Genomic DNA, 11,484 nt, shown 5'->3' with positions numbered 1-11,484 from the left:
TTTTTTGTATTTTTAGTAGAGACAAGGGTTTACCATGTTAGCCAGGGTGGTCTCGATCTCCTGACCTTGTGATCCGCCCACCTCTGCCTCCCAAAGTGTTGGGATTACAGCATGAGCCACCGCACCCTGCCGGCACTTTCTTACAGGTCTAGGATCTGAAACTTTTTTTTTTGTTTTTGAGACGGAGTCTTGCTCTGTTGCCTAGGCTGGAGGGCAGTGTTGCGATCGCGGCTCGCTGTAAGCTGTGCCTCCTGGGTTCATGCCATTCTCGCAGCTGCCTCAGCCTCCCAAGTAGCTGGGACTACAGGTGCCTGCCACCACGCCTGGCTAATTTTTTGTATTTTTAGTAGAGACGGAGTTTCACTACGTTAGCCAGGATGGTCTCGATCTCCTGACCTTGTGATCTGCCTGTCTTGGCCTCCCAAAGTGCTGGGATTACATAGGCATGAGCCACAGCTCCTGGCCTCTGAAACATTTTTATACTGTGTTACAGTAGCATTCATTTCATTGGTCTTACACTTCAAATGGATCTTTTAGTCATGCATGATTTTGTAATATCATGTATTTTAGTTGTGTAGATATTCCAAATGTTATCACTTCCTGCAGTATCAAATATTACATTTGTTAATATCACCACCATTTATCAGAAGAGTCTTAGGTTATAGGGTAGATACAAGTTTTTTAAAATTCTAATTTTTGTTTGAAAGCTCAAATTTTATTGACAACAAACACTGTCAGTTGTTTACCCTAAAGTGACAGGCGTACTTTGTTTATTTTTGAAAAACTGTACAGTATATACAAATGTAAATAGTCATGATTGACCGTTTGCTTTTTCAGTTAAAATGTTATTCCACAGAGTAAAAAGACTAGTTCAGTTCACAGCTATGCTTTTCTTCCAACAATGATGGTACTTTGATACCCAGCAAAAATGCTTCGTGTATACTTCCTGTTTTGTTGCACAGAACATTAAAAAGACATGTACTTGTCCAGGCACAGTGGCTCACGCCTGAAATCGCAGCACTTTGGGAGGCTGAGGCAGGCGAATCACCTGAGGTCAGGAGTTCGAAACCAGCCTGACTAACCAGTGAAACCTTATCTCTACTAAAAAATATAAAACATTAGCCAGGCATGGTGGCAGGCGCCTGTAATCCCAGCTACTTGGGAGACTGAGGCAGGAGAATTGCCTGAACCTGGGAGGCGGAATTTGTAGTGAACTGAGATCGTGCCATTGCACTCCAGCCTGGGCGACAAGAGCGAGACTACATCTCAAAAAAAAAAAAAAAAAGACACATACTTATGGGTCAGATTTAACAAAATCAGTATGTATTTTATTTTTATTTTAGTTTTGTTTATTATGGCTCTTTTAAAAAAAATTGATTTTTTTTTTTACGATGGAATTTTGCTCTCATTGCCCAGGCTGGAGTGCAGTGGCGTGATCTCGGCTCACTGCAACCTCTGCCTCCCAGGTTCAAGCGATTCTACAGCCTCAGCCTCCCAAGTAGCTGGGATTACAGGTGCCTGCCACGATGCCCAACTAATTTTGAAAATATTTTTGGTAGAGATGGGTTTTCACCATGTTGGCAAAGCTAGTTTTGAACTCCTGGCCTCAAGTGATCCACCTGCCTCAGCCTCCCAAAATGGAAGGATTACAGGCATGAGCCACCTTGCCCAGCCCGTTTATTATGGTTCTTAAGTAAAACCATTTTTTTTTTTTAAATCATGTGTGGCAGTGAAGAATTCAGTGACACTAGTACAGTTTGGGGTTACTGCCTTGATTTCTTCTAAGGCACCAGCCATTTGGCCCACTGTTGCTTTTGTACTGTCGGTACAAATGTCAGTGCATCGAAAATGGCAAATAATATATTATTATGAAAATAAGTTTGAAATTGCAGACCACCTGAAATGGTCTCAGGGACTCCTGAGGGACCCAGGGACCACACTTTGGGAATGACTACCCAGAGAATTATGTGCTTCCCAGTATTCTCCAGGTTATCCTACTCTATCAGGTAGTTCAAGGGTGAAGATAATTAATCTTCAAAGTTTCTGTTAATATATCTAGAGTGACTAGAGGAAATTAGAATATCTCACTCATTAGGTATATTAGAATTTATCACTCATCAGAATTTAGAAATTAGAATTTCTCACTCATTAGGTATATTAATAGCTGCTGTACTATATTCTTTTCCCTTTCTGCATCCAATAGGTGCTTTTCTGCTCTCTGAATCACTTAGGATGTGTGCCCAGATATCTTTCCTTAAACAAGTACCCGTAAGGAATTTATGAAACTTACTTATAAGAGGCTGGGTGTGGTGGCTCATGCCTGTAATTCCATCACTTTGGGAGGCCAAGGCGGGTGGATCACTTGAGGTCAGGAGTTCGAGACCATCCTGGCCAACATGGCGAAACTCCACCATCTCTACTAAAAATACAAAAATTAGCTGGGCATGGTGGCTTGTAATCCCACCTTCTCAGGAGGCTAAGGCATGAGAATCACTTGAACCCAGGAGTTGGAGGTTGTAGTGAGCCAAGATTGAGCCACTGTACCCCAGCCTGGGCAACAGAGTGAAACTCTGTCTCAAAAAAAAAAAAAAAAAAAGGCTAGCACATCTCTTTTCTCCCCTTGACTTACTGTTTTTAGAAAGGAATGAATGAGGCTAAATTGTCTTGTCCAAATGAATTTTCTACTTCTTCACAGACAGTTCTCTAACAATAGATCTCGTCACTACCAAACCCATTAGCTCCAAGGTTGTTAACTCTGACAAGCTCCTGACAAATTGACTCCTGCATGAATGTGCTACCAGATTTTCTTCATTGTCTCCCAAGTCAACACTTACATACAGGATTCTTTAATAGATATATTTGTGATACTGAGATTAGAATGTCTACCTCAGTAACTTTGATTCATCTTAAGCCATCAGATGTCTCTTGACATTTAGATAATAATCTAGTACCAAAGTACTGCAGGAGTTCAAAAACATTCATCACCCTTCATGTTAGTATAGTGGAGTTTATGACGTATCTGGGTCACAAAAATTGAATTTACACCATAAATGCTAATCTTAATACCTGTTTCCTTATGAGTGCAGCCACTTGGGGAAAAGACTTAACAGATTCATAGTAGGTTTTCTCCATTGAGGCCCTTGTTCAGTGTTCAGTGCTCTCAACACTAGTTCTCTGCTCAAACTTTCACGCTTGACAAGAAGAAACAAAACAAGAACAAGGTTCCACACTTCAGGAGAGAGGCTCTCTTTTTTACCCAAATCACAAGATTGTAGTGGTTCCAGTACAGATTGGTAAATGATTGGTTTGTGTTATAGTCCTTGTGTCATAGAGAAAAAATGATATACTTTTCAAGGCAAATTTTATAATGTTATTCCTTTGGCTGTAATGTACTTGATGTTTATGAGATCCTTTGTATTCTTGCCTCAGAGCTTAGCTGATGAACCTTAAATTTGTTCACACACACTTATGCCACTTGTAAAGTTGATATTGCACTTGTTGAAGGACTTATTAGTATTTAAACCCTCCAGTAGATAGAGCTGTTGTCCAACGAGTCACTAACATGGGTCTTTCTTTTTCAGTTCTTTCTCTAAAGAGGTGTCATTTTGTTTAGAAAAAATAATGCCCTCTTCATTGCATGGCACTTTATCAGGTTTAGGGGATGTTTTTCTTCTTACATTTTTCTCATTTGATTTCCCAGAAAGATGTAGATATTTTCATCCTTTATTTATAAGAAAGGCAACCATGCTTGTCCTCATGCACACGGTTGCTGGATAAAGAAGTTGAGCCACCTGACTCCTGATCTAGTTCTTTTAAACTAAGCTTTATCATGTTTAGGACAATGCCAAGCCTCTGCATACACTTCCCCAGTCATTAGCAGTCTAAGTGATAATGTTTTTAGTTATTCCTCCTACTGTGTCATCATGATTATGATTATGTCCTTATTTTAAACATCCAATTAAAGCTACTGAAAGGCATTAGAAAATACTAGCAGCTAAGACTTTGCACTGAAAGGCTGAGGGCTACTATATTTCTCCAAATTTGTTGTCTCACATTATGGTTCACTCATTTTGAGATACCCCAGCTAAAACATCCAATAACTTGCTGCACCTACTAGCAAGAATCCATTTGGCCTAATAATCACCACGTCAGCTTAATTTTTACCTCAAGAGGTCCTGCTGTGTTGTCAATTAATAAGTAACAAAAACAATCCATTTACCTTTGAGTAAACTGGTTGGCTTTTGTTTGTTCATTCATTCAGTTATCAGATATGTAATGAATAATGCCTTGGATGTGCCTCGAACATTATTTATTTATAATGAGCTTGCTGAGAAATGGTCTATATTAGCAACAACAGTAATGATAATTAATACTTAATTAGCAGTACAGGCCCTGTTCTAAGAGTTATATACTTTACATCTGTCAACAACTGCTATAGGTTCCTCCATATTTTTCTACTACAAAATTTATACTAAGCACTCTTTGGCTTGCCTCGTTGTTTCTTTAGTAGCAAAAGAAAGTATGGAAAAACTGCTCTGAAGAGTAGAACATGCATCCTGTCAGCAGTTTATGTGGTACATGCTATCTGGCAGTTTTTAGAAATGGAGATGGCATGATGGTATTCTCTGCTTTCTAAAGAGCAAGGACAAAGGATTAACTATATTAGCAGATTACTGATGTTTTCAGGGATCTATTTAGAGAAACACTGTGATTATTTTTACTGTTAACCTTTCCATGTGTAACTACATTTCCTTTCTCTGCTTCTCCACTCCCCATTAAGAGTTTGATTTCTAATCTAAAAGATTTTATTGGTTTGTCCATAGCTCTAAGTTAAGAATAAGAACACAGTCTATAATTCTTCTCTTTGATTCAAATAAATAGTATTAAAAATCATATATTTTTAGGTAACTGAATGTGAGATATTTCTGTCACTTCTGGTGAAATTTCTGGATGCAGATAAACCACAGTGGCTACGAGCTGTTGCAGTGGAATCAATACACAGATTCTGTGTGCAACCTCAACTATTAAGGTAAAACCTTAGCAACAGTTTGTTAAATAGATAGGTTAATGTTTATTAACCTGTAAACTAACCTATAATAGGTTAATAAACTAGTCAGAAGACTTTTGGTATTTATTCCCTATGTTAGTGATTTCTAAACAAAGAAATTAGGGTATTGTATCCATAAGGAGGCATAGGGTGTGTAGATGTGGAAAAGAGCTGTGAGGTAAACACATGGTGAGTGATAGACATCAGTCTGAATTTACTGATTTAATATAGCCAAAATAATTTTTTTTTAGAACTGTGACTTCTTTCTGAACCTTTGTCCTAAATTAGTAAAATCACTCAGGTGTAATGAAGAATTTTTGAGTATAGCTTGGTAACTCTTCCAGTAATATCTATAAAAAGGTTTAAATAAAAAGGTTTAAAATTTTAATACATCCAAATGTTTTTCCCAAAAACATTTTAAATTATTTTACAGGTCATTTTGTCAGTCCTATGATATGAAACAGCATTCTACCAAGGTTTTTCGTGATATTGTAAATGCACTGGGATCTTTTATACAGTCCTTGTTCCTTGTCCCCCCTACTGGAAATCCTGCTACAAGCAACCAAGCTGGTAAAAACATGTTCATAATTTTCTTTCTTATATTCTGCCGTAAGTTACAGTATTGACCATTCTGAGAGGATATTATGAAATTCTGTGACTAGAGAAATTTGGGTTACCTAAATATGTTGGTAGTAAAGAATTGCACCTAAAGAATAATCTGATCTCAGTGAAGCAGTTGTGTTTTTTTTCCAAAATAGATTTTCTTCTCTGACATACTTTCAGTTTCTCTGATCACATAAGAACAAAAGTTTAGATGCTAATCTTCATTTTAAAAGAATATATTTGATGACTCCCTTTGAAGAGTCTAGATGGTTAACGCCTCAGGAAGACTTAGTCCCTCTCTTAAAGGAGTTAACATGGTTGGAGTTTGTTTGGGAATCTATATGGTTTATTGTTTCCCTTTACCTTCTTTCTCTTCCACTTTGTACTGAGTGATGGTTTTGTATACTTTATTCCCACTTCTGATAAAAAGTGGTTTAATTAAAGATATGCTAAACATTTATCAGTATTTTTACTTCCAATAGTAGCTTTTATTTTAAAAAAGGAAATGGTATTTTAGGGAAATAGGAAGACTCTCTGATAGACAAAATAGCACTGATAAATTTCATTTATTTCTGCAGTACCCATTCTGATAGTACAGAAAATTTTTTTAAAGATTGGCCAGGTGTTTGAATATTACTGATTTGTCGTCAAGTAGTAAATTAATATCTTTCCTTTTTTTCCCTTCTTCTCTAACAGGAAACAATAATTTAGGTGGCTCAGTCTCAGCACCAGCTAACTCAGGAATGGTGGGGATTGGTGGAGGTGTTACTTTGCTGCCAGCATTTGAATATAGGGGAACCTGGATACCTATTCTGACAATCACAGTTCAAGGCAGTGCTAAAGCCACCTAGTAAGTAGTAGTAGCATTATTTTATAAAGAATTATATTGTTGGGGGTGATATTTAACCTAAAATGCTTCTCTCTGTATTATATTTTAAATTTTAGACCCAGTATTTCTAATGTATTTTAGAGCACATTTTCTTTTGTCATATTATGAAAATTGTATCTAGGACTGGATTTTATCTGTTTTCTTTATTAGTTTGTAGACTAACAGCATTACCAAATAAAATATGATTTATTTACATATGGACCTATTAGCTCTCCTATACAGCTTTTTGGTTTAAGTATATTAATTAGTTTCAGACCACTTGGGCTTAGGTCTTCTAGTATTAGCTGAGTTACTTTCAGCAAATTAATCTTTTTTTCTTTTCTTTTCTTTTTTTACCTCATTTCTCTCATCTATACAATGGGAGTAGTAATATATCTAATTTTCCGAATTCTATATGTAAGAAAAGTTATTTTAAGTGCTTATCTAATCATATTCTTAGGGTTTAACACATGGAAATTTTAGTTTTTAATTAATTAAAAGTGTTTAATGGATTCCATATCTATTATTTTTAAATTTTCATTAGCCATTACAATTTAACAAATGCATACTCAATAATGTATTACTGATTTTTTCTTAAGTCTTAATGAAATACAGAAATAAGGCAATCAATACTACATGGATTTAACATTGTTACAGTTACTATGAGGCAGTTATAGATGTATTTTGAGTAATTGGTATGTATAATTAAAACTATCCTTGGCTGGGTACGGTGACTCAAGCCTGTAATCCCAGCACTTTGGGAGGCCGATGTGGGCAGAAAATTGAGGTCAGGAGTTCGAGACCAGCCTGGCCAACGTGGTGAAACCCCCATCTCTACTAAAAATACAATACAAAAATTAGCTGGTTGGTGGTGTGCGCCTGTAATCCCAGCTACTCGGGAAGCTGAGACACGAGAATCGCTTGAACCTAGGAGGCAGAGGTTGCAGTGAGCCGAGATCGTACCACTGCACTCCAGCCTGGGTGACAGAGCGAGACTATGTCTAAAAATAAAATAAAACTATCCTTATGACATAAGTCAAGACTTAATGTGATACAGACTCAGGAGGCTGAGGCAGGAGAATCACTTTAGTTCAGGAGTTGGAGTATAGCCTGGGTAAGTGCGAAACCCCATCTCTTAAAAAAAATAGAAATGAAACAGAATCTTTGACTAGTTAAAATCATCACTTTCTCTGGTATGTCAGTCTGCATTGTATCATCCTAGGTATATTTTACCTTGCAGCTTTATTTTGCCTAAAATTATAAAAGTATAGAGTCATAGAAGACTGAAATATTTTAATTAAAATTCATTGTTATTTTTAGTCATTTATATTAAAACTACTTAGTATTATATAGGCTTTGCCTTGTGCAAAAGGTAATGACTCAAGTTGTAAAAGAATCAGATATCTAGCACTAAAGGAGACATTAATTATCTAGTTCACCATCTCACCTCATTTTATAATCTGAACAAAAACCAACACAGAAGAAAATTTTTGCTTCATAGAGCTTACACTTTAATGAGTGAGACGGTAAATAAATAAATACACGAGTAAATATATAATATAACCTTGGGTAGTGGTTAACTTGAAGATAAAGCAAGTTAAGAGGATAGAAAATGACCAAGGAGAAGATGGGGACAGAAAGGGTCTCCCTGAGGAGATAATACTGAGCAGACACATAAAGGGAGGGAGTGAAAATGTGTGCTTGAGGAAGAAAAAAAATAGAAACAAGCCACAAAATAATAAATACTTGTCTGGGTTGTAGAACTTCTTTTGAAAATGTATTAGTAAAAGCCTACAAACAAATTGTTTATTAATACTGGATTTTAACTAGTTCTGCTACTAAATACTGTGATTTTGAGTATAGCACCTGATTTCACTTAATATTAATTTTCTCATCTTTAAGACAAGATTAGGACTGAATCTCTAAAGGAACATATGTGTATATATTGTTTTAGTACTGTACATACTGAAATTGCTTAATTCTGAAATAATAAATGGCCAGAAAATATTGGGTGTTCTTTTGTACATGGGTTAGTATGTTCACATTGGAGCTTAACTGTTGAATTGGCATCTTTTATTCATTCATTGTGAGGTTCAATATAAAATGATTTCACTATTTTCTTTGAAGGCATATGTATAAATCTTGATTGTGCATTCTGTTCTTTTATTTATTGACTGCTTGAGTATAATTTGAAAACTTAAGTGATATATAGATAGAAGTAGTTTTGACATAAGTATTCGTGGCATATTCTTTTATATTTATTACACTACAGATCCCTTCAAAGTTGGACTTGTGACAGTTTTTGCAATTTGAGCTTAAGTTTAAAATGTTTAAACAGATAAATTACATTTTATCTCAAAGTGGAATTTATGCAGTAATTCTAATAAAGTAGCACTGAAAAAGTGAGGTAAGAAAGTATGTGTTTTCTTTTAGGTTTATGGTATAAATAAAAAGTATAAATTACTTTTTCTCTTAACTGTTCTAGTGCTTAAAGTCTGTGCCATAGAATTGGAGAATTGGAGTTTCCAATGTTTTGGATTATTTTGCGTTTTAGATACATTTTACCAATAGATCACATATTCTTTGAGAATAGGAATTTGTCTAACGAGATGCTTAACACTGATTTATTTAGGATGTGGCTCTCAAAGGCTAATTGGTCTGGGAAAGATTAAAGCCGTAAACTCTATCTCCCCATTTGAGCTTAAGTTTCTTTTTTTTTTTTAACTTTCCTTTTACGTTTGGGGGTACATGTGAAGGTTTGTTAAATAGGTAAACATGTCATGGGGATTTGTTGTATGTATTGTTTCATCACCCAGATGTTAACCCCAGTACCCAACAGTTACCTTTTCTGCTCTTTCTCTTCCCACCCGCCCCCTCAAGTAGACCTCAGTGTCTGGTATTTCCTCCTTTGTGTTCATAAGTTCTTATCATTTAGCCCCACTTATAAGTGTGAACATGCAGTATTTGGTTTTCTGTGCCTGCATTAGTTTGCTAATAGCCTCCAACTCTAGAGCTTAAATTTTGTGATCAATAATGTAAATATATTTCTAATGATTACATAAATTTTTAAAAGCTCAAGAGTTGATGCTTTAGTGGTAGGCTTTAGTGTCAATCAGATGAGTTTAAAAACTTCTGATTAATAACTGTCATATTAGTCCTCAGTTTTATTATCTATGTCTCTTAGGGTTTTTGTGAGGAGTTAAATGGATAGTACATATTTAAAAAGTAGAGTCCCAGGCTAAGAGTGTTTGCTCAGTGAATGATCACTATATATAGATGTTCTTATTATGTTTTTTTTTAATTTAGCATTTCTTTATTAATTACCTACCTTGATGATTCAGAAACTTTAAGATATTGAGGTAGGACATTTTCTTAGCTTTTTTATTGTAATCTTTAGTAATTTCAATTTTACTTTTGAGATAATTCATATGCCATGAAATTCACCCTTTTACAGTGTACAATTCATGTTTCATTATATTACAAAGTTGTACAACCATTACCACTACCTAATTCCAGAAAGTTTTCATCACCCCTAAAAGAAACTTCATACCCATTAGCAGTCATTTCCCAATCCCCCTTCTTCTAGCCCCTTAGCAACCACTAATCTGCTTTCTTTCTGCATCTATTGATTTGCCAATTCTGGATATTTCATATAAATGGAATCACACAAATGTTCTTTTGTGTCATACTTCTTTGACACAACAAAATGTTTTTCAATTGATATGTAATAAATGTACATATTTTCAGGGTAAATGTGATATTTTGATACATTTATATAATGTGTAGTGATCAAATCAGGGTAATTGTGTTATCACCTCAAACATTTATCTTTTCTTTATGGTGGGAACATTTGAATTCTTGTGTTTCAGCTATTTTAAAATATGCAATAGATTATTGTTAACTATAGTTACCCTACTGAACTGTTAGATGTTAAATTTTATTCCTGTCTGTATAACTGTATTTTTGTACCTATTAACCTCTCTTTACCCCCAAACCTCCACCCTTCCTGGCCCCTGGGAACCACCAATCTGCTTTCTCCTTTAATGAGATCCACTTTTTTAGCTCCTATATCAGCATAATGTTTCTTTGTTTATTTTGTTTTGTTTTGTTTCTGTTTTGTTTTTTTTTTTTTGAGATGGAGTCTTGCTCTGTCACCCATGCTGGAGTGCAGTGGCATGATCTTGGCTCACTGCAAGCTCTGCCTCCCAGGTTCACACCATTCTCCTGCCTCAGCCTCCTGAGTAGCTAGGACTACAGGCACCCGCCACCATGCCCAACTAATTTTTTGTATTTTAAAGTAGAGATGGGTTTCACCGTGTTGGCCAGGATGGTCTCGATCTCCTGACCTCGTGATCTGCGTACCTCGGCCTTCCAAAGTGCTGGGATTACAGGCATGAGCCACCACGCCCAGTCCAGCATAATGTTTTGAAGTTTCATCTGTGTTGAGAATGTGTTCTTACTTTGTTCCTTTATATGTCTGAATAATATTCCAATATATGGAATTGCTTTTTTAAATCAATTGATGCATATTGGGTTATTTTCACTTTTGTTTATTATGAATACTACTGCTATGACCTTTTGTCTACAAGGTTTTGCATAGACATGTGTTTTCATTTCTGTTGGGTATACAACTAGTAGTGCAATTGCTGGGTAATATGGTCACTCTATATTTAAATTTTTGAGGAAGTACCAAGTTCTTTTCCCAAGCAACTATACCGTTTTACATTCCTACCAACAATATGTGAGAGTTCAGATATCTCCACATCCTCAGCAATACTTGTTAATCTTTTCTATCATAGTCATCCCAGTGAGTATGAAATGATATCTTGCCGGGCGCGGTGGCTCAAGCCTGTAATCCCAGCACTTTGGGAGGCTGAGACGGGTGGATCATGAGGTCAGGAGATCGAGACCATCCTGGCTAACACAGTGAAACCCCGTCTCTACTAAAAAATACAAAAAACTAGCT

General features: G+C 35.9%; 1 protein-coding gene across 1 annotated transcript in view; it reads left to right on the top strand.

The window, feature by feature from the left end:
- Nucleotides 1–11,484, top strand: part of MON2 (MON2 homolog (S. cerevisiae)) — a 135,449-nt gene that overhangs the window by 51,104 nt on the left and 72,861 nt on the right. The window contains exons 9-11 of the mRNA XM_011926196.1: nt 4,905–5,029; nt 5,481–5,617; nt 6,347–6,500. Of these exons, the coding sequence (XP_011781586.1) occupies nt 4,905–5,029; nt 5,481–5,617; nt 6,347–6,500 (416 nt within the window). The remainder of the gene's footprint in view (nt 1–4,904; nt 5,030–5,480; nt 5,618–6,346; nt 6,501–11,484) is intronic.

This window comes from Colobus angolensis, unplaced genomic scaffold (assembly GCF_000951035.1).
Source record: "Colobus angolensis palliatus isolate OR3802 unplaced genomic scaffold, Cang.pa_1.0 Scaffold67, whole genome shotgun sequence".
Taxonomy (NCBI): domain Eukaryota; kingdom Metazoa; phylum Chordata; class Mammalia; order Primates; family Cercopithecidae; genus Colobus; species Colobus angolensis.
Note: the sequence above shows the minus strand (reverse complement) of the source record. Positions and strands in the feature narration are given on the sequence as shown.